Source organism: Megascapheus bottae, chromosome 3 (assembly GCF_031878675.1).
Source record: "Megascapheus bottae isolate mThoBot1 chromosome 3, mThoBot2.hap1, whole genome shotgun sequence".
Lineage (NCBI taxonomy): Eukaryota > Metazoa > Chordata > Mammalia > Rodentia > Geomyidae > Megascapheus > Megascapheus bottae.
This window is the reverse complement of record NC_143511.1, coordinates 75,412,696-75,437,089: the sequence shown is the minus strand read 5'-3', so window position 1 is coordinate 75,437,089 and position 24,394 is coordinate 75,412,696. Positions and strand designations below refer to the sequence as shown.

General features: G+C 43.0%; 1 protein-coding gene across 1 annotated transcript in view; it reads right to left on the bottom strand.

Moving 5' to 3' along the window:
- Pappa (pappalysin 1) overlaps positions 1 to 24,394 on the bottom strand; it is a 220,134-nt gene that overhangs the window by 30,822 nt on the left and 164,918 nt on the right. The window contains exons 14-17 of the mRNA XM_090330506.1: positions 20,020 to 20,188; positions 17,091 to 17,274; positions 7,537 to 7,747; positions 6,764 to 6,935 (exon numbers count right to left, since the gene is read on the bottom strand). Coding sequence (XP_090186632.1) covers positions 6,764 to 6,935; positions 7,537 to 7,747; positions 17,091 to 17,274; positions 20,020 to 20,188 — 736 coding nt within the window. The remainder of the gene's footprint in view (positions 1 to 6,763; positions 6,936 to 7,536; positions 7,748 to 17,090; positions 17,275 to 20,019; positions 20,189 to 24,394) is intronic.

Here is a 24,394-nt window from a genome sequence, read left to right as displayed (position 1 = left end):
GACCTTCAGCTTCTATCCAGACACCTATATGTGCCCTGCAAGATCCCTCTAGCATAACTTCTGCTTAGTTCTCTAAGCTCCTGGCTGGCCACAGCATCATCACTAACTCTGAATTTTAGTTTCAGTTTTCTAAAGGCCCGAAGCATTATGTGTCTTGCTTTTATGCTTGCTCTTCCCCTCTGTCTCTCTGCCACACTTCCCTGCAATTGATAAACAGCTGATCTGGCACATCCATGGCTGACCTAGTTCCATCCAGATTCTGCACAATGTGCTGCCTCCAGGTCTTAGACATGATGGCTTCCTGTCTTTACTGTTGTTCCCCAACTAGTTAATGGAGTTTTGTTTTTATCTATTTTTATCATCTTTAAGTAGTTGTACAAGAGTTGCCATTGAACAAAGCAGTTTGTGAACACAACATATACTGACCTATGTCACCCTGTCCACATTCTCACCCATCCCTCCCTTTCCCACCCTTCCCTTAGTCTTCTTAATTTTGTAGAATATATGTTGGATTCTTGAATGACTTTTCCCCCCTCTTCCTCTTATAAAACCTAAATGGTGCCACCTTTAACCCCATCAGTGCCTTCTATCATGCCTGGCCATTGGCCATTTATTATTTATCACTCTATAGGTATCTTTGTGTATCCAAGAATTGGCTATTTAATCACAAATGGTAAAAATAGGTGGAGAGTGATGAATGCCTCCCTAAAGAAGATAAACAAACACATAGCCAAGGAAATCAGTGGAGAAATTAATGGGGAAATACACAGTGAGGAGAAATTGAATAAAATCTTTAAGAGGCTGATACAGGCTGAAATGCCCTGACTAAGAAAACAGCTGCAAGAATACAGGATTGAGAAAGTGAGTGGGGGGGGGCTCTCTCTTGGTCTCTTCCAAGCCAGCAGGAGAAGGGTGATGGGAAGGCAGTGTCTCCTGGCCAGGAGAGGTTATCTGACCTGAACACCCAGCTATAGGGTAGCTCACAGAGCCACTCTCTGTCTCTTGACATGGGCTCATGACAAATTTATGCAGCTTTATGTGGTTTTTGTGAACCCAAATTCTCCCTCTTGGAGCCCCAGGCTCCAGGCCCCATGATTCTGCTGGGCCCTCAGGGGAGTAGGAAATTGACCCCAATTTCCTGAGACGTTGGCCTGGGCCTATGATGCATTTGGCCTCCAGCCCCTGAAGGGCTGCAGACCTCAGCACTCCATGGGCCAGAGCTGGCTGGGGAGCTCAGTTAGCAGCAGAGAATGTATTAGAACTAGCTGGAATCTGCTCAGGGAGCTCTAAGCAGAGAGGACACACAGAGAGGGTGAAAGTATAAGGTTCCCAGTCTCTGTCCCTCTCTACTTCCTTCTCCACCACACATCTCTCTCCTGTTTAGCTCATCTAGCTCTTTATGCTACAAAAATCTGACTTCAGGAAAGTAAGGCATGTGTCTGCTAAGACATCTCAAGTCTTCTAAACAAAGCACGCTCACAGACCAGCTCTCTAGGGCTTCCACAGTGGAACCCATGGGTGACATTTCTACCCCACTTCTTGGCCTCTTCTCAGATCCTCCTTTGGGATTCAAGCCTGACACACACTGAGCACTTGCCAGCCACCTGGTACAGAGGAGATACTTCCCATGACCGGGTCCTTCCCATCACAGGAAGTCTGATATTGGTTAGCACACAGTATGGGGAGCCCACGGAGCTCTTCTGTGGGCATGAGCAGGGAACTAAATCATTGACTGTGTTCAGCTCCCCAAAGACATAATTCTAACTGCTAAAGTCAAATTTCCTGTCAGAGGGCTGCATATCCTTCATCAAAACAGTTTGCTTCTCTGTGCCTATGAATCTGACTCTTTAAAACAAAACAAAAACAGCTCAGCTCACGTTGGACTTTTCTTAAAAAAATTTTTGCCAGTCCTGGGCTTGAGCTCAGGGCCTAAGTACTGTCCTTGGACTTTCTCAAAGCTAGAGCTCTTCCACTGGAGCTTCAGTACCACTTCTGGCTTTTTTTTTCTATGTATGTGGTACCGAGGAATCGAACCCGGGTCTTTGTGCATGCGAGGCAAGTACTCTACCACTAACTAGGCCAAACTCCCGGCCCTGACTTTTTTTTTTAACTTCCCTACCATTTTAGCCAAAAAGGTCCACAGAAAGCATTTTAACAAGTTTTACTATCAAGGACTATATGTCCAGTGTTCTAAATACCATTTTAACAACCAAGTAGAATGGAAATGATATTCATGCTACAGATTTACACAATGAGAGTTTTGAATGACACAAGTGAGTTTTGAACCCATGCTGTGTAAAGGTTAAGAGCCTGAACTTAAACAGCTCAGGCTCATATGCTAGCTCTGTAGCTTCCCAGCTGTGTAAACCTGGGGGAGTTCATCATATTCTCTATCCTCCCTATGTCCTTGACATAGGTATGGATGCTTTTATGTAAAAGAGCTGCCATGAGGAGCAAGTGGTCAGTGGAGGGAACTATGTAAAACCTCACTCCCCCATACTGTACTATGATTAGCTGAGGTCCTAATACCTCTGGTCTCCAGGGAACTTCACAGCCAAGCCAAGTGCATGCCATGGGGCTTAAATGAAGCCATTCATATGAGCATTTTGCCTAGTGACTGGGAAGTAGGAGGGGCTCACTGAGATGTAACTGCTGTCAATCATCTGCCTCACTCATCTGTTCCATACCAACACTCTCAGATACATTTCACTTTCTCGAGGGAAGGTATAAGGTTAAGGTACAGACAGCCTCAAGAGGGAGAATGAGTAGAAAATGCATGGAAAGGAATCTTGGCTCTTCTGGTAATGTGTAAATCTCCTTTCTGGGTTTCAGTGGCTGTCATCTATAAAATAAGTAAATGGGTTGCAGCGGAGGTGGTCTGAGGTCCTGTGGGGCTCGATTAGTGTGTGGCTCAGCAATTTTTCTGACATCATCTAGGCATCCTCTATGTTTGTACGTGTATTTAACAACTCTAAAATGAGACACTGCCCCAACAACCCATGGGATCCATCTGGGACAGAGTTTTCAATGGCAAGGACCTGGTTCCTCACTCCAGGAGGCACACAGGTTCTCTTGGCCATACTCTCTGACCCATCCATGCAAGGATCTGGTGTGCTGACTCTCTCATCCTTCTTTTCTTTGCTCCTGCTGAGTTCTTAAATGCATTAGGTATACTACATGGTCCAGAAAGCTTCTAGCCCCTCTGGCCCCTCCTGTTGTATGTATCTTCTGCAAACCCTGTCTCCATTGTGATTTTGGCTGCTTCCCTGTCGACCTGCAAAGCTCCTACAGTGATCCCCTGTCACCTCACTCTGAACTACATTAAGTAGTAACAGCATGAGCACTTCTCCCCAGCTGCCTGGACATGAAACTTCTAGACCTTTGCCATCAGCCTATTCTGGTGATGTTTAAGGACAAGGAGGAAGAGCAGGCTGTGGAATCAGAACACTGTCTGACCTTTCACAGCTGTAAAATAGGGACAAATTAAAAGAGTTTGTAATACTAGCTTGACACCCCACGCTCACTCCCCAAAAAAGACTGAAAGAAACCCAATATTAGTTGGGGATTTGGTCTTGGTTTAGAGGGACAAGAATACTGTAAATACTAGAGATAAGTAGTGCACTATGCTAAATATGGTGCATGCATTTGAATTTGGACAAGTACAATTTACTATTTTGTTGCTCTGTCACTCATAGCCACATGTGATTGCAGGCATACAACACCTGTGGGACATTCCTTATAACAGGAAGTTCTCCTAGGGTGGATAACTTGGAGAGGAGACGTATTCTACAGGTTTATTAGAGCAAGTGATCTCTCCGACCATACCCTCGCTTTGTACCAGATAAGTGCCTATTTTCAGTTCTACAATTTTCTGAAGTAGCTAGAGAGCCAGATTTCGATCCCATTGCCTCAACCGTTGTCAGGTCTTCTGGTATTCTACATAGAACAACCCATTTTATCCACTGGAATGGACTTTAAGAAATCTAGTTGATTGTTGTCTTCGCTAGGGCTATGATGTCTGGTCATATAGTCTGTGCACTGCCCTGAATCTAGCAGCACCCATTCTCTGCTGTCATTACTAATTTGCAGAATCCTTACCAATGAACTAGAAGACAGGTAGTATTATTTTGTTTTCCCTACCCCATATTCACACACAGGGATATTTAAGTTAAAAAGTTAAGTAACATGTCCTGCCCTCTCCTAGGTAGAAAGTACTAGAGTTGGCATTCTAACTTAGGCTTGAGATCCAGTAATATTGGCTCCCACAGAATGAATGAAGTAAAGTGCTTTAAAAAGAAAAGAAACTCATTTGCTTTTCGTGGCAGGGGGAGGGTGGGGGAGAAGTTTGTGAATCTCCCCTGTAATCAGCCCCCTCCTATTCTGCCAAGATCTGGGAATTTGTTTGGAAAGCATAGACTTTCTGTTCTGTGCAGGCTGTTGTTGGATTTAAGATGTTCAGGCTGTGAGATTCTGCTGTTTATAGGGAGCCAGAGGGGATCTGAGGTGAATACTAGCTTTGGCTCTCAGGCAGCCGCTGGTCTGAGGGTAGAGGAAATTCATTTTCAGTACAAACTAGAAACGTCAATTGTGTTAGGAGCCCATTTGGCACATGCTCCCTGCTTCCTTGAGCTAGCAAGCCATACCCTGTTTCTTCTAGTCTAGCCTCTCTCTATCTCTCTCTCTCTCTCTCCCCCCCCTCTCCAAAAGCTGCCAAACAGTACCTCCCGGCCGAGTCATCTGATAAATTTACATTTTCCTCTTCTTTAAATATAAACTGGCTGTGGAAGTTACTTGGCAGTCTCTGGGGCAGACTGGGTTTCAGTTTGATAACATGACCACAGCCAGAATGTTATTTGGCTGAGCAGTCTGGGTAACTGCTAGCAACAGTTTTATGTAAGGGAGCGAGAGGGAAGTTGAGGAGCCATGGTGGAAGTCCAGATTCTCACCTATCTAGCACCGAAGCTCCTTCCCTCCCACTCAAGGATGGCAATGACTCTCAGGAGTGCACCCTAGCATCTGTGAGTGTACACAGACACCTGTAAGTGTGCACTGCAAGGGTCTGCAAGGAATGCCCACTGGACTACAGCTGGCATCACCTGGGCTCTCATTCTGACTCTGTAACCTCAAGGATGGAATAACATCTTTGAGTTTGGGTTTTCTCTTCCAGAAAGTGAACAAATGGACTTTATTGTGCATTTCCACCCCTTTTCATTCCCTTAGCGATAGGTACTTCCTAAGGACCTAGAGGCGGACCAACTAGGTACCTAGCACTGTCTGAAATACTGAAGACACAGGGTGATTGGAGACACAGTGAAGAACTTCCCAGGCTCGTGTGAGGATGAGGTATAAGTTGTCAACACACTGACCATGTGGTTGTGACCAGTATTGGGTAATCCTTGGGTGGGGCACTAAGCCAAGCAGTGGAAGAGATGATGTGGAAGAGATGATGTAGAAACGGACGACAGGGAAGGCTTCTCGAAGAAATGTATACTCGAGCGCAATGTGGAGGGCAAGCTGGATCACATAGAGAATTGGAAGGAAGGAAACAGAAATAGCGAGTTGGCCTTACTGGGCATAAGGAGGGGAATGAAATGCTGTCGGGAGGACCTGGAAATTTGGCCTAGGGGAAATGTAAGGCTTATAGCAGGAGAATTAATATTACTAGGGATGATCAAGAGGCTGCATGCTAACTTAGGCAGAGATGATAGGGATCTCCCTGAGCTGGGGTGAGCTGAAGGTTCCCTCTCCCTTCCTGGAAGAGTGAACCAAAGGGATACCTTTAGGAGATGTTTTGGAGAATGGTATGTCTTAGATTTGAGAAAGAGGAGTTGAGGCTAAGAGTTTAGCAGTGGTATTTGGAGGCATATAATAAACATGAAGATGAAAACTCTGCTTGAAGATCAAACCATCACTGGGGCCCAGAGGCTGAAGTCCAGCCTCAGCAGGTAGATGCGTTATTGGTTTTAAATGGTAGGTTCTAAGAAGATGGGGTTTTTGGTAGACTTCTTTTGGTCTTTTTACCCTCTCTCTTGTGAATGTCAAAAGGCAGAGGCTGGCTGTAGGAATGTGGGAAAATTCCCTCACAGAGCTCCTCTCACATAGGCAGGTAGGAATGCTCAGTCACCTGTGGCTTGTGATAAAATCTAAGCCCTTACCAGCCCCAGAGTCCTCCCTTTCTTCTATCACCTTCTTCCAACCTGAATGGGGCCTCCTTTATCTACTTAAAAAGGCCATGTGGATTCTGACCATGGCAGGAAAGTGGCAAAAGTCCCACTTGCTCTTGTCAGAAAACTTACGGTATCCATTTCCTGCACTAGATTTCCTTGACTACGCCATGCAGAGCTGATGGATTTCAGTGTTCAAATATGTTCAAAGCTAAGGGCCTCTGAACCAACAAAAGAGAGAAAAATGAAACTTGGAGGCTGTAGTTGAAGCCCAATTTCTTTCTTTCTTGAATATTTTAGCAGTGGTGGAAGGAGACTATGTCTCATCATGTAGCATATGCTGGGATTAAATTTAAGAGCCTTTCACCTCAGCTTCCCATGTGCTGAGATTACAGCAGGGCACCATTACACTAAATTTAGAACCAAGATTTTTTTTTTCCCACTTAAGCAGTGATAGCATTGCTATTTTACAACCTGTGTTTGTACAGACAAAAATCCTGGACAGAGTTGTCATTAAGGTTCGGCTTGGTCTTGGGCAAGCAGAAGGGAGGAGATGGGAGGTGTTGCCCTCAGTAGTTCCCAGGTCCCACCGGGTTTACCTGGGTGCTGTCGCTGTCTTCACACTTGATCCTACACTCGCTGTTGAACTGGAAGCCGTTGGTGCACTGGTAGAGCCCATGGAATTTGGGTGGAGGCGGGTCACATGTAACTGGAACACAAGCACCCTCCTGCCAGCTGCCATCTTGGGTACACTGAGTCTTGAAGGCCCGTCTTCAAAAAAGAGATAGAGGAAAAGATGCCTCAAAGATCAAATGGCTAGACCCAGGCCCATTCCCAAACACTACCAAGTGGCCTCCTATTCTCTTTCTTATCAGTGATTCTCGACACATTCTATTGAATGAGGGAATACATGTCAGGATAAGGAAAAGTCACTCATACAACTCCATCAGCAGAAGCAGACAGGTATGTGGAGCTTCGCAGTTACACATGGGATGAGGCACATCTCAATCCCCAAGCCCCAAATCCTCTCTTTTCCTTCCAAATAACCTCACATGACACAAGTAATCCCATCAACAATCGCAAAAGACAATTGCATTCAAGGAACTGGTTCTTCACCACAAGTTTAGATGTTAAAGTTTGATTGTCTTCCTCAAGTTCGAGAAGGCCAGAAAAGTGAAGTCACTTACCTGAGAGCACACAACTTACCTGCAGCCACACTCCCTTTGTTTAATCCAGACCTAACCTCTTCTGTGAGCTTTGCCCAGGACAAAATGGGATATGCAACCGGTCTTGCCTTTAGCACGGAGCCAAAGAACATTTCCTTCCAAAGAGGCAACCAGCCGTGACTACGCTCCACCCCAGAGCCACTTACTTCTTTGACTTCCGGGAGGGGCCAGGCACGTGGTATCCAGGTTTGCACTTGTACTTGCAGAAGGATCCCACCTTATGCTTGTTCTCGTGACATCTGGGAGTCTGCAGATCTGCGTGGGGGATCGGAGGTGGAGCGAGGCACATGAGCTCACACAGGGCCTCTGGGAATGACCACAGTCCATCTTCCATACAGGTCAGGAAGCTGTTGTTGCCTGGAAAGCACAATGGATTTTAGCCAACCTGACCTCCCAGAGCAATCCCATCTCATTCCACCTATAATCAAAGCTTTGGGGGAGTTCATGAGGACAACCACAGGAGATTGAAATCAAGGGAGTAAATTAGCCCCACGTTCAAGTGAACTGAAACCCATAAGCGATCCACACTCCCTCACCATCCTCCCATCCACTCCTCTGCCTTCCAGGTGTACACTTTTGCTCAGGAACAATGAACTTGCTTTCTGGATAGTTACCAGCATACACTCCTATCAGAATCTACTCCAGGCTCACAAAACAGTGTACTATGTGATCTTAAATTTCCACTGTTGTCCACCCTTCTCACCCCTATCCCCACCCTGCAGCAAGTCTAGGTCTGTGTATTCTCCTCCTCCCCTTCCCTTGCCTGGAAGAGGCAAGCCTGAATGCCTCGTATCAGGAGATTTGAGTTTCTGTTCCAGGCCCCAGCGCTTAGCAAAACTCTGCCAAGGTTACAGAGGCAGCAGCACTTCCGGCTGCCTGTGCCAATTCTGACAGAGTGTTGATGGCCACCAGTATGCTTGCCTAATAGGGGAGGTCACAAATCAAAGTAAAACCCAGCAATGATGCTTTTTCACTGCCAGCTCATATATTATCAAGGCACAGCCTGCCCCCAACTCCCCATGACAATGAGAGGCCCTGGAACTGCTATCTCTCCATGGAACTCTTTTCTGTTTATTACTGAATGGGGTTGATAACCAGGGCCGGAAGCATGTGGGAAGCTCTGGGATTTGAAGGTGGATGGGGTGGAGTGATGGGGAAGAAACTGACATTTATTGAGCAGTTACTATGCACAGAGCGTTTCTGATATTCAAGCTCATTTATTCCTTTCAATAACAGGGTGCTTAGCAAGACATTTGGAAAGGGGATTTCGGAGGAGATGACTAGAACCAATTCTTGTCCATGGCAAAAGAAAAAAAAAGCGCCAGGTTTAAAAGCAAAAGAAAAAAACTGTCCCTGCCTTTAGTGTGGAGAAGATGAAATATAACACAACACTTGAGAAAATGGTTCATATAGTAGTGTCAAAGCTAGGCCCAGTGGTATCTACCTGTAATCCCAGCACTTGGGAGACTGAGGAATAAGGATTGAGAGTTTAAGATCAGCCTAGGCTACATATAGAAACCTTGTTTCAATAAAAGAAAAAAAGTACCACCAATGCCCTCCTTTGCTTATTAACTTGTTCTCTTCCTCTTTACCTTATATTTTTATCAGCAGGTTACATGAGTGATCCAGGGCCATCATTCATTTAACAAGCATCTATTTGGTACTTACCAAGTGCTAATTTTTTTTTCTGTTGTTGCTGTTGTTGGTTGGGAAACAAATAGTAAGCAAAATAAATTAAAAATAACCCTACTCTCTCTTGGAGCTTATAATCTACTGGGAGAGGGAAGAACATGATTGTCCAAACAAAAAGTAAATCATTTAGTGTTCTCTAAAGTGACAAGCACAAATAAAACAGGAGAAGGAAAGGAAGTTTTACAGTTTCATGTCTGCTCCTCCACCTCTCCTACACCATCACTTTTTGCCTCCCTTAGTATGATTGACCTGGTTAGACTTAGTAGTTCCAAATCCCACAGCAATACACTGTGTTACTGCCAGCTATGGCTGTTTTTACATCACATAACAAGAATAAATGATATGGAAGGAGTGATTCATTTGGTTTCCCAAGAAGCAAAGAGATATCCAGAACACCAGACACTCCACATTTCTTTTCTACATTGCTTTTGGATTAGAGCTTTGGGGTACTCAGGTATAGCTTGAGCTTAGTGGGAAGTAGGTCTTGCTCAGTGGGGTGGGAGGGCAGGCTAAATATGGAGAAAACTTTAGGATTTTTATCAGAATGTCAGTTTCTGTATCAGGCAGGCACATTACAAGTTGTCAAGTGAGAGCCATAGTTCTTCTGAAGTAAGATAAAAATGATAGAATGCAACCACGTCTTTGGAAGGTTCAGTCATGCGTTTGGGAGCCTGAGATCTGAGGATTGTGGTTAAAAGCCAGCTTTGGCAGAAACGTCCAAAAGATTCCCCGATTATCCAGCAAAATGCTATACTGGAGGTGTGACTCAAGTGGTACAGGGCCAGTTGTGAGTGAAAAAGCCAAGCAATACTGTAAAGTCCTGATATAAGCACACAAAGACAGAATCAAAACTAACAACAACAACAAAAAAGACAACGATCACCAACAAACCCTCCCACCCCAAAATCTACACCAGAACCCTAACCAAGAGAGAAAATGCAAACTACAAGTACACATTAAGAGAGACAGTAAGCAGGAGTTAATAATGCTGAAAGAAGAACGAGGCTAAGCAGGGTCTGGTGATTCAGGACCATGGAGATATCCCTCAACCCCATGGAAGGGGGCGGAGAGAACCTCTTTGGACGCAGATGGTGGACTGTACAGAATCAGCATCTCTAGTCTCCAGCTATAGTACCACGCACACCCAACAAGTGACTTGGATGGATGCAGCCTGTACCCATTCTTCATGCCCTTGTTCTTGGCTTCCATGTTCTGAAGGAGGCATGCAGTGCTGAGGATTTTTGTTCTGGTATTGGATTCCCATGCTAGGTTCACAAACCAAAGTGCCAACGTTCCCGAAAGTGGTATTCATTCCGTGATGGAGATGGGGAGTTCATATATCACGTGCAATTTGGATCTCTCAGGCAGGTTCCCTACCATCCCTCAGGCTTCCTGAGAATGGCTGAGCCTCAGCCGGCCTTCAATGATAACTGGCTTGAGGAAATAACAAGTCAACATGACTTATTAATTCTGTCTCCTCCTTTCCTTATGCCCCTACCCTTTGTAAATCAGGTCACAAAGCAAAAAAAAGTCTGAGCCTGGAGTTCCTAGCAACTCCAGGTTAAGAGGGTTGATATTGGATTTTGGATCTCTGCTTTATAATTTTTTCATATCTTATGGTCTGGAAAATGATGCTCCCCTTCCTTCTATAAAGGTAGCTAAGTAAGTTTCAGTTTCTAGTAAGAAAGAAAACAAGTGTAAACTTCTAATGTCAGAAGACTGGTCCTTTTTATTGTGGTCCTACTAAAGTATTAATTAGAGGATCCAGTTTCTGGGAATGCTTTTAAGGAATGATAAGTTCTGGTATTTTATGGAGAAGTAGGTTAACTATGATCTACAATACTGTATTATTTTTCAACTGCGTAGAAAAGATGTTGACTGTCCTCAGCACAAAAAATGATGTCCAAAGTGATATGTCACCTAACCTAATTTGTTAATTATTCATGTACAGATACCAAAACAACACATTGTCTCCATAAATATATACATAATATTGAAATATGTACATAGATATCCAAAGTAATATTTTCCAAGAAAGAAAATATGCCTGATCTTCAGTCTAGTTTTCTTAGCAGTTTTCCACATGGTGTTGGCATGCCCTGGGTTATAAGATAAGGAGCTGCATCTTGGTACATTCTTTATTCCCAGCCTCTAGCCGACTGCTCATCACATAGCAATCCCTCAAATTTTCATTCACTGAATCAATCTACTTGTGATCTTGAACAGAATATGAAAGGATACTTTTCATGATATAATCTGATGAAAATTAAAATGCAGCTCATTTGAGTAAGGACAAGCAAAAGAGTTCACGAGGCTGCATTAGCCTAAAGCTAGTATGGGTGGGATTGTAAGGTGATTCATTTTGTTGTAAAGAATAGCTACTAATAAGTTGCAGAAGTTGAAGGAGAGGAGGTATAAATAGGAGAGGTCTGGGTCAGGCAAGAAATGGGGGCACAAAGCATTTTAGGCTGGCCCCTTTCCCAAAAATAGCCCATAACTACTTCAGCTAGCATTGGAGGTGGAAAAAAATCAGAAAGAATCTGAAACAGAAGTAAAGTTATCAAAAGGAGCATGCAATCCTTTGCCAATTTTCATTTGAAAAGCATATTTGCTCATCTTCTGGGATCCTGGAACTACATTGTCCTTAGCATTTCCACAAGTATGGTGCTTGCTCAGTAAAGTGTTACCAAACACCAACACGGCTACATTAGATGGTACGTTAGTTCTCCAAATGTCCATTATTTTTTCATTATTATTATTATTATTATTATCATTTAGTAGTTATACAAAGGGGTTACCATTTAACAAAGCAATCTGTGAATATTTTATGATGAACATCATGCCTTTTGACATTCACAACATCTCTCCACTTCCCTTACCTTCTCTCCCCTTTTATCACTCTTCTTTAGTAGGGTATACATTGGATTCTTGACTGTATTCTTCCGCTCCTCTCTTCATCCATCTACCTCTTTTCCAGTGACCTGACCCCACATCACTCTTTTTGAGTACACTATTTGAAATCTTCCTTGAATCTTCTGTATTTCAGTTAATGCATTTTTGTACATGTGCAAACCATAAAACATTTACTCTTTGAGTTCACAAGTGAAATCTAACTTCTGAATGTAAGGGAAAACATGGATTCTTGGTCTCTCTAGGCTTGGCTACTTCATTTACCATAATTTTTCAAGTCTTCCAATTTCTTTACAAATGGTACACTATTATTCTTTCTAAGTTCCATTGTGCATGTACACCACATTTTTTGATCCATTTGTCCATTGTGGGACATCTGGGTTGATTCCTTATCTTGGCTGTGGTGAATAGTGCTGACAGAAACATGGAGTGCTGCTAGCCTTACTATATCCTGGTTTGTTTTGGAATGTCTGCAAAGAATTCTGTGGAGGGCTATCTGGAAATGAGACAGTGGGATAGACATATTAAAAACCAATTAATCATTAATACTACTTTGTAAGTGAGCAAGCTAAGAGATGGATATCAGTGAGTAAATTGTTGGTCAAATTTGAGATGAGGATCAGCCCAAGTATTCCTCGCTCCTAGAGTGCAGCCCACAGTGACAGTTTTACCTAGTCAAAGAACTGGTATTCAAAGATCATTGATGGAGATCCCTTCTCAAGAAAAGATAGAATGGAGTCTAGTATGTTGGGCACATCTGTGCATGTGTGCTAAAAGAAGAAGGAAAATGCAAAAGGTAAGATGGGCCATTTTGCCATAGCAAGGGAAAATGTAAAATGCTGGGAACCAGCCAATGTGAAAGGCCCCCAAATCTACCCAGCTCTCACCAAATTTCAATACAGCCTAAGACATCAGAAAATACTTGGCATGATTGGATGTCTTACGGAAATGCTTGAACAGACTGAGTTTTCAATGCTCAGATAAAAAAAGAGCAACCACCAGAACTAGAAGTAGAAAGAAGACCTTTCACAACAGATTTTTGTGGGGCAGAGGCATATTTATGTTAGAAAGTGTGCCCCCTAGTAAATATTAAATGCACCCAACACAGTTGAGTTGAGTCAGGGTTAATGAGGTGATGTAAGTAATATTTTATTTTTAGTCATTTAATTAAACATTTATGGGTTTGATCCCAAAGCTGTCTTTTCTGAATTTGAGAGGACTTCCACGCCCTCCCTCAACAGGATTTTTGGAAATTCCATCTAGGTTCATTTGATAAAGAACTGAGGCAAAACTTATTTTAGACTGTGAACTCATAGAATATTTCACATAAATCCTGAAGAGAGGTTGGCAATGAAGCAAATGTGTCAGGGTATATAGGATAAATTAGGCTCTTTAGAATACAGAAGCAATTGGATTAATTTGCTTGTATTAATTTGGTTCTTTGGGATGTCAGCCAAGGAATGGTGCTGGGTGATGGCTGTTGTTCTGAGGATACTAGCTCTAGTAACCGAAAGGAACATGGAGGACAAAACAGTCTCCATAGTTCCAAAACCAAAGACTCTTCAGCATAAGAAGTCAGGGGCTGGGAAGATCAGCCATTGCTCAAGTCTTCGTGATGGTTTCTGGGGAAAACAAATGTATGTTAAGAGTCCTCTCTAACTCTGGAATTCTATATGCATCATCTCTGAAGCCCTAGTATGCTTGCTTTCCAAATGAGTATAGGGAGGCAAGTAGGTATGAAATTGTTCACCCAAGACCAAAGAGTTGGTCTGGGCCAGGACAAGTGTTATATCTTTCATGCTTCATTCCTTTTCATTTTCTGAGCTCTTTTGGCTTGTACTATATCTCAAAGAAAGAACATAAGCCAGGTGCTGGTAATCCTGGCTACTCAGGAGGCTGAGATCTGAGGATTGCAGTTCAAAGCCAGCCTGGCCATGAAAGTCCATGAGACTCTCCAATTAACCACCAGAAAACCAGAAGTGGTGTTTTGGCTCAACGTGGTTGAGCAGTAGCTCTGAGCTGAAGACTTCAGGAATAGCACCCAGGCTGAAAATTCAAGCCCTACAACTGAAAAAAAAAAAAAGAAAGAAAGAGGAGGAAAGGAGGGATCGAAGGAAGGAGGGAAGGAAGGGAGGAAGGAAGGAAGGAAGGAAGGAAGGAAGGAAGGAAGGAAGGAAGGAAGGAAGAAGCAAAGAAGGAACACATAAAACACAAAATGAAGAAAGGAGAAATAAGTGAACAAAATAATGCTTTGATCATCTCTCACACTCTTGCTTGAAAAAGACAGTAAAATGAAGTTAACAAGATCAAGAGAGAAGAATCAGGACCTTTGCCCCAAACAGGCTGCCAGCAGTTCCATGCAGAAGCTAAGAACAGGAATTTGTGTAGCAGATAATTTTGGTAGCAGACTACATGAAGTAGCATTTGGTCCTAATGAGTCAGTAGGACCAGGAAAGAGACACTTTGTGCTCTTCTCAAAGTGGGGAAAAGTACTTGCTGAAGCCACATTTCGATGGCAGGCTTGTTCTTCCTCTCTCCCACAACAGTGAGGAGAGGACCCCTGGCAAGAGGATCTGCATCACCTTGATTAAAGCTTATTATTAGGTGTAATAATGAATGCTAATGTATACACCTCCTTTTCCCAAGAGTCCCTGATTGAAAGAAGTGCGATTTGTAGTCTAGAGTTATTAATACATCCTGTTTTCCATTGGTAAATGGGGCTAAGCCCGGGCTTGGATGCCTAGATGTTGGAGGGTTTCCAGTTTGTTCTCTCTCTCTCTCTCTCTCTCTCTCTCTCTCTCTCTCTCTCTCTCTCTCTCTCTCTCTCTCTCTCTCTCTCTTTCTCTCTCTCACTCTCAGTTGTGTCTTAAATAAAATATTAATGACAGTCTTCTTTAAATCTTGGGTTCAAAATGAGAGGAGCTGAATGATGTGTCTCCAGTCCATTTTCTAATTTTTTATTTGGTGGGGCAGGGGGAGTTTGATAAGATTGCTAGATCTTTCATTTTTTTAGGAGAAACATGTCATATGTTATTTCTTCATCAAAGATCGATCAACCAGTGAACATATTTTATTCAGTCTCATTATATGCTGAGTTCTGAGTCCTCTGACCAAAGCCCTCAAGTTCCTATGGTCTTCCTAACTCTTTTCAGTAACTTAAAAAACATCAAAGCAAGGCAGTAGTAACTCACTCCTATAATCCTAACTACTCAGGAGGTTGAGATTTGAAAATCACAGTTCAAATCCAGCTCAGGCAGACAAATTCAAGAGACTCTTACCTCCAATTAACTAGTAAAAAGTAGAATGGGGGCCCAAGTGGTAGAACACTAGACTCTAGCTTCTAAAAATATCAGAAACAGCACCTTAGCCCTGAGTTTAAGCCACAGTGCAGTCACACAAAAAATAAGTAATGAAAACTACTCTCTCCAATTATCAAAATGCCTGAGACTTAGGCATACACAATAGTATGTGGAATTACACGGGTATTCAAAGTTATCATCCCAAATCCATGACACCATGCAGAAACCCTATTCAGTATAGTATAATGGACCCTAAATCTTTGGGTATCTCAAAGTATCTCACAAATGATATATTGCCTTAGGTATTTAATAAAAGGGGAATGTTTTCTCTAGTCAGTTAAGTGAAAGGGACAGCTCTGAACCTTTGAAAAATTGAATCATGTGTCACAATCCTGCAAATACTTGAACAGAAGCTGAAACATTTGTTCTAAAATTGCTGCTAGGTATAGCTTTATACAAGTTCCTTCCTTTCTCATGAGAAAGTTAATATTGATGATATTTACAGTGAAAATGCTTCTGAGCTCTTAAATCTCTTCTGTTCCAGCGTTCTAGAACTCTTTTGCAAGCCATTATCTCTCTGGTTTCCAAAATGTGACTTTTGTTTTCAAAAATGCTCTACTCTTGTCACTTTCATGTCCCTAATGCCTTGCCCAGGAGGTTACTCCATGCTTTCTGTGCACACCTACTTCTTTCTAGCCAGTGGTCTCTCTCCCTCTCCTTCCTTCCTAGCTTTCTTCCTCGCTTTCTCCCTCCCTGCCTCCCTATCTCTCTCCCTCTCTTCCTTCCTTCCTTTTATCCTTCCTTTGGCAGCACTGGGGATTTAACTCAGGGTCTCATACTTGGCTGATAAGCAGCCTACCCCATTAATTATACCCTCGGTCATTTGTTACTACTTTGCTTTTTAAATAGGGTATCATTCAAACTATGAATTATCCTCCAGTCCTACATCCCGTGCAGCTGGGCTTACAGGCATGATCCAGCACTCCTGGCTTTAGGGTTCTATCAACTTTGGGGGCAGATGACCTTGAACCATAGTCTTCCTATTTCTGCTTGCTAAGAATGTAGAATTACAGGCAGGTCATCTATTCTTTTAAGTGGAAGTAGCTGTTACTGGAGAAACATAGACCTGGGCTACAATATGATCCCTACCATTCAGACAGCCTTTGCCTTGTTCTTTAAATGTTGAGACTCAGTTTCCTCCTCTGAAAAAGGTAAATATTACCAGCTTGTTGGATTTATGTGGGCCTATCATACACAGCTATGTGTACTAGTTCCTGCTACAAATTTCTCTCCTCCTCCCACTTGCCAACATGTCTCCCTCTTTCTCCTTTTTCTAGGAGAATTATTATAAAGTCTTGACAAAACATTTACTGTCAATTTTATCCATACATGTTTCTCTTTTGTTTTATTTGGTTGGTTGCCAGTCCCAAGGCTTGAGTTCCCGTCCTAAGCACTGTCCATGGGCTTTCTCAAGGCTCGAGCTCTACTACTTGAGATACAGCACCACTTTTGGCTTTTTCTATGTATGTGGTACCAAGGAATCAAACCGGGGTATTCACACATCCTAAACAAGTGCTCTTACCACTAGACTAAATTTCCAGCCCCGTACACATTTTTATCCTTGAATGAACAGTCAGGACATTTAACTAGCTACAATTGACAAAAACAATTCAAGGCCACACATATAACCATGGATGTCCAACCCAGAGTGTCTGAGCTCCAGGAAGAGGTCAGGAAGCAGATTTCTAGGTTTCTTGCCGATAGGGAATAGTCTCAGTGAAATGGAGGACCCACGATACCTTTTAACTGTGCGGGATGTCGACACTGAAAGGAGCATCTGCTGCCGAAGGTGGTGCCCTCCAGGCAAGAGAAAGTGGCAGCGTAGACATGATGGTGATCTGGCATGCCACAATCCACAGGCTCACATGCCACCTGCTTGTTCCACTTGCCCTCTGTGCAGGTCACTGTGATGCTGGGTCCCGTCTGAAAGGGAGAGGCAGGCACAGTGAGAGATGGCAGACAGGGCCACCCATGAGAGAAATATCTTTCTCCTCTTAGAGGAAAACTCAATCTTATCCCGGTACCAGGAGACATAAGTGGATCATGTTCAATGTTATCTCACTCCTGGTCATCTGAACAATGGAAGGAATCAGATATTTCAGTTTCTATGGAAGGATACAAGTACTAAAGCTTAAGAGACATCTTGATCAAGCCTGGTTTACTGAAAAAAGGATAAGGGGGATTTAAGCCCAAAGACCGTGTTCTTTATTGTAATCTATAGAATCTTCCAGATCAGTATTCTACTTCATTGATGACTGTCTTGGGATTCAGAAACCTTTCGGACATGCTGACTTCTTTCACAAAACAGACTCTAAAACACGGTTATATGGTAGAGCTCCAGAGATCTAGGTATTCCTTTCCTCCCTCCCTCCCTTCCTTCCTTCTTTCCTTCCTTCCTTCCTTCCTTCTTTCCTTCCCTTTCTCTTTCTTCTTCACTCAGTCTTTCCTTTCATGTCTCTTCTCTCCCATCTTTCTTCCTTTTGGCAGTATTGGTGTTTGAACTCAGGGCTTCAAATTGCTAGACAAGATTTCTGTCACTTGAGCTGTGCCCCCAGTCCACCAGAAGCCTGTTGGAATGTTTGGAAGACAGCAGGTGTTGCCTGGGATATAGGAGACCTGGATGTTTGCCTCTTTTTATGGGACCTTGGGCTGTATCTTCTCTTGAATTCTCCTATTGGTGAAATGAAGAGATTGAACCCAAGTCTTGCTCTACAAAGAATTCCATATTCTGAAATTGGATGGCTCAGTAATCAAGAGAAATAGACATGATGAAAAAAAATAAAAAAAAAACCAGCCTATGGAAACTGAAAAGTACAACAAAGATCTGAATTGAACCAGAAGGTAGTAGGGTGGTGTAAATGGAAGGGTGGGGCTCCCCTTGGATGAGCCAACTGAACAACTGTCATTGGTAACCTGGAGGCTTCCATTCAAGGAAGAAGCTGCCAAATCCCACAGGACTGAGAGGTGCCAAATTTTGATCTGGTATTTGAAAAGCAAAAGACATTTTCCTTTCCTAAGCACACATCAAAGGGTGTACAGAGATCTCTCCCTGCCAAAACTGCCTAATCGTTCCCATAGAAGTTCAGACCTGCCATGGCTGACACAGAAGTCAATTTCTAAGGCAAGGAAGTACAGAAGCTCTGCACACATAGGTGTTCCCAGAAATACAAAATGTTTCCTGTGTGATTGCATCAGAGTGTGCTGGGTCAGCACTGGAACATGCTACATCTGTCAACAGCTCTAGAGTCTGCAACTGCCAGAGCTGGAAGGAGCCTTAGCTCCTTCCTTTACCACACTCTCCTTGCCCTACCTGAGATTCCCAAAGCACCTGGCTGAAGCAAGGTTCTGCCACATCACTCAAAACCCAACTCAAGACCACTCATCTCAGGCAGGAAACATCCCATCTTCCATGAGCTCTGTCCATGACTCCCAATGGCTTCTTCCGACGCCTGCCTTACAGAGAGACTCTAGGACACACCATGTGGAAGGCAAAAGAGCCTCTGTGGAGCAAATCCTTCAACGGGTTCTCTGCTACCCTAAACAATAATCCCCAGACCTCCTGATTAATCTGGCCCAGAACCAGTAGACAAAGAATTGACTCTCCAGACTCATAAATCAGGTGACTTGAGAGAGAGAGAGAGAGAGAGAGAGAGAGAGAGAGAGAGAGAGAGAGAGAGAGAGAGAGAGAGAGAGAGAGAAGGAGTGAAAATATCTCGGTCTACAGAATTGTCCCCAGCACATAGCACTCTGCCTATCTGCCTGCTTGGCAGTTTTTACACCACTTCTCCAGAACATTTTCCTTAAGTCTGCCTATTTATCTACATCCCAATCTCTTTATGGTATCTGTCATATTTGTGAGTTGCTGGTTCCCTGAGAAGAGAGACTCAAGTTTCTTTTTCTTCTCCAGGACTAGGTCTTGAAGTCAGGGCCTCACACTCAGTCTGCTTTCTTGATCTTGGTAGGCACTCAGTCATCCCTCCAGCGTTGCCTTTTAGTTGTTAACTGGGGATTGGAGATGATGTCTGACATCTTTTCTGCCAAGGTGGGAATTGTGTTACAACTGTCTGGATCTCAGCCCCTTGAGTATGAGCCATCAGTGCCCTCACTGCAGTCTGCTTTAACGATTGCTTCATCTCTAGGACCAAGTACAACATCTGGCTTACGGTGAATAGATGCAATGGGTGAATGAATGAGTGAGTGAATGAACGCACATCTCATCGACAGAGTTCACCTCTTTCTAAAGAGCCTGTTTCATTATGGCAGTGCTCTGAGTATAACAGCTTTGTTCTGATATGTTCAGACTGTAGTCTTATAGACTTGCAAGTTAAATGAACATATATATTGATGCGTGTAATGGAATGCTCTTCTACTCAGGAACTGCCTTCTTAGATATATAGGCTGGTTTGTTGATTCCTTGATTCATTAATTCATTGGAACAAATAGGCAGTAGTTAGTAGACAATAATCTAGCAAGCTAGACTAGACAGACAGACAGATAGATAGATAGATGGATGATACATAGATGCATGTAATACTCATAGAAATGAGAGAAAAATTAAGAATTCATCTACTGTGTGTCATGTCAGGCTAGGACTTTATTAGAGCACCTGTGGCAACCCTACCAACATTCCATGGCTAGAAGTGCCCTGTGCTCAGCACCCACACACACCTGGCTCTTGATCAGCTCGTCATCCCGCTGTATCTGTAGCACATAGCCCGTCTGGCAGCTCACAGTGCACTGGGCACCATGATAGCGGTCGCTGCTGGAGCAATTAAGAGAAGAATTCTTCACAGCCAGCTCTGGACAATCTATGGTCTCACAGGCAAAGTGTACACAGCTGGGGAAAGAGAAATGAGAAAGTAAGAGGGGGTATCACTCATAGAACAACTTCACTACACCTGGAAGATAAAAGTTGGGCCTCTTCCAAAAATTTCAGAAGGAGAGGGAGGAATATGGGTTGAGGTAAAGAAATAGGGTTGGGAGAATGAGGGAATGATGACAATGCATGGTACTCATAAACTGGAAAACCTTTTATACCACCACTTTAAGACAATAACTGAAAATAAATAAAGACATAAATAAATAAGGAAACTCTGGAGAATGTGACCAAGGGTTGTCTTCAAGAGCACAAGTTACAGAGACACATAACTTGATTTCACATGCTGCCACTTGAAAGCTTTGTATGTTATCACGTTTCCAGTCTTGCAGAGCCTCAGTGTTTCCAGTTGTGAAATAAGGATCAATTATAATTACAGAAAGCATTTATTGAATTTCCGGGTCTCAAGACACTAGATTGACTGACAGCCTCTTCGTATCTTATTGGAATACCTATTTTTCAAGGATCACCAACAGAATTGAATCAATTAATTCAAGAAATGAACACAGAAGAATTCTCGACACATACTTAGCATTCATTAGTTAGTAGCCAGCATGTGTATGCGTGTCCAAGTCTTGACACTTGAACTCAGGGCTTGGGCACTCCCTGTCCCTGAACTTTTTTATTCAAGTTTAGTGCTCCACCACTTGAGCCTCAGTTCCATTTCTGGCATTGTTGGTGATTGGTTGGAGACAAGAGTCTCATGGGCTTTCCCGTCTGGACCAGCTTCAAACCACAATTGTTATAGTTCAGCATCCCGAATAGCTAGGATTACAGGCATGAGCCACCAGTACCCAGTTGGTAGCTAGTATTATAAATACATCAACACTCTATTACCTATATAAGCTGTGTGGCTTTCAGTTGGCACATGATACCTTTAAGCATCCCATTTAGCCTATTTCTCAGAATCCTGAGATTCAACAGAAGTAAGGACCAAAGTTTTTCGTTTGCTGTAAAGTGACTTGTACACCATGCCAATCTGTACTCTGCGTGTTAAGTTGAGATGAGATGTACATTTCTCCAGAAAACGTTGCCTTATGTATCCAAGTGTGATCCATTACAGGCATTCTGCCTGCCTCTCTAACACTGATGCCACATAAACCACATTGAAAACCCAGGATATAGGGTGTCTAGCAGGTTCTGAGACACATGGTAATCACAGATGCATGTAGAAATGACTGAAAACCTCTGTGCAGGATAATCTTTTCCCCTTGTAGCTATGCAAACATTTGGTGTTCCCAGCTACCGAACGCTTACATCTATGAGCTCACTTCATCTTTACTATAAACCTATGAGCTAAGCGTTACTCATTTTACAGCAGGAAAAATTGAGACCTGGTAAGATTAAGTTACCTGTGTAAGTTCCCACCCAGATATGTGACCCTACAGTCCCTGTTGGTGATTCTGTCCTATTGCCTGGTACTAGAACATTAATGGAGGGTAGACATAATGCCCAGGTCATCCTGAAGTCCTTACCGAGGGAACTAGAAATACCCTGCATTCAGATGAGGCCTACATAGAAAGCAATGAATGCTGGTACTATCTGACTGTACATGCCACACAGGTTGAACAAAGGAGTCAAACACTAAAATGTTATGAGATAGAAGTTACTTTGTATTTTACCCTCCCACCTCACCTCCAACTCCTGGCTTATTGGAGGTGCTGATGTTTGGATTTGCATCCAGCTCTTCAAGGTTTCTATCAGGATATAGGGAAACAATTTTGACCAAACCAGCTTCAAAAGATCTCACTAATTTGTTTCTTGGTTTCAGTTTCATGATCTAACACTAAGGGTTTGGGGGAGTTGACATTGTTACTTATCCCCTATATACCACCTACTGCTCAAAAATACAGTGAGGAGGTTGAGAAACTAAGAGCCACCAGAAGATATCACAAACTAAACACTTTCAGAGGGCAAGCCTCAGAGCTTTCCTGATGTAGCTTTATATTCTCCGCATGCTCCTTTCCAAAATGCAGGGCAGCTGGCTTTCAGTAGCATCTGCTGAGCTCATGTGCACCATTCTTTTACCTCCAGAAATCTCCGGACTATACCACGCAGAGATCTTGAAACAAATAGGAATACAGAATTAACCCACAAGCTTTGATGCCAAACAATGCACCACTCATGTGGTGCAAGGGTGAGAGGAAACAGCAGTGTGATTCCAATTTAAATAGATTTACTATGTAAGCAGCCACCTCCCAAACTTGGTTCCCGCTGACCTGTGCCTTATAGTTTGGACACTTGTAACTCTGCACTCCCTAAAGGCAGCAGAGCTCTTATCCCACGAGGACCCGGGGGGGGGGGGGGAGGAAGACTTCCTTTTCTTGTCTCAGAGACCACTGAGGTTAAAACAAATAGCAATCCCCTCTATTTCTGTGCACATGAAAGCTGCCTCTTCATAGGAAAATGAGAAAATAGAAACACTTTGTTTCCTCGACACGGGACCAGAGCTTATCATTTTGGAGAAATCTTGGCTTCAGGCACAGCCCTGCCATTGATTAATTAATTGTTGAACCTTGAAATATTTGTAACACCCCATTGTCCTAGCTTTCTCATCAGTGAGGTAGAAGGAATAGTAACATGATGCCCTCTGAACTGTAAACAGGGCAAAATGCCATCTTAACTGGGAGCTCACCAATGAGGGGTGAGGACAAGTAGGATCTCTCTACTTATGGACTTCCTTATAGACTTCCCTTAGAACGGGTAGTTCTAGGGGAAGCAATTCAACAAAAGCATTTCAGTAGTGCTGTATTAAAAAAAAATGGATACTGGGGCCAGGAGTTTGGCCTAGTGGTAGAGTGCTTGTCTAGCATCATGAAGACCCAGGTTTGATTCCTTGGTACGACATATATAGAAAAAGCTGGAAGTGGTACTGTGGTTCAAGTGGTAGAGCATTAGCCTTGAGAATGCTCAAGGACAGTGCCCAGGCTCCGAGTTCAAGCCCCAGGACTGGCAAAAAATGAATACTGAAATAAGATGAAATTATAGTAGGAAATGGCTTAGAAAGTAGAAAGGCAGGAAAGTTTTTATTTGGAAGGATTCATGAGGAAGGGACAGCTCACTGACCTAAGACCTGAAGGGATCAAACTTCCAGAGGATTGAGGAAATATGGGTCCCAGAGAGCTAGGACAAGGTGGTTTATGGTGTGTTTGTAGCATGGAAAGGTCCATGTGTGAGAAATGCTTTGGGAGTATTATGCTCCATGAAAAGATCTCTCTCTGGCAGAGAGGAAAGTATTTCCCTATCACAGGAAGTACCTGACCAAATAATTCTATAATCACATTAATAGGAGTACCCATGGTTCATCAGACGAATCCACTTTCTTTATTGCAGAAATTCACAGTAACTTGAATATTTGAATGCATTTTGAAAATGTTCTGAAGGAGCTAAGGTAAAATTCATTTCCTAAACTCTGGTACCTCTTCCCCCCCCTTTTTTTTCTTAGAACTAGTGTTTACTACAACATGCTTTGGGGAGTGAGGCATCCCGTGTTATTTGGCATCTCTGTCTGCACCTGGACTTTTTGGCTTGTAGACAGAAAGAAAAGGAAGAAAGGAGCTAATATGTCTCAGGCATGATACACCCTGTTTCACCTATATCATCCTATTTGCAACCATGAAATAACTTCTTGATGTAGTAATATTATCAGTGTTTGGGTGTTTCAGACTATGAGTTTTGGATTGTTTGCCCAAGGGCGCTCAGAGTGAATAGAATGCTGATAGAGATTAGTCCGGGGCTCCCTAAATCCTTGTTCTTTCCTTTGCTATCTTGCTGGTTGGAAACTTTTGTATGAATACACTGTCTGAAAATGACGAAGGCAGCCCCAGCTGACCCTCTGACCTAAATCCTGATCACTCCTGTCATTCGTATCTGAAATACAAAACAGAAACAAGGAAAACAAAACAAAAGACAAGGCTCTGGTTCACTTAAAAAAAAATAAGGGAAGGATTTCACATCAGTGATGGACTGTTCATAAAAATTACAAAAGAAGGGAACAATTAAGACAATTCTTTGAAGGCAGAAAGATGGTTGGTTGGGTGGATGGGGCAAACGACACAAGTTAAGTTACACCTGAGCACAGAAGGAGGGCCTCACAGATGCAGAGTTAGATGTTTTAGTATTTTTATTTTCTTCTTGGTAAATATATACATATATACATGTGTGTGT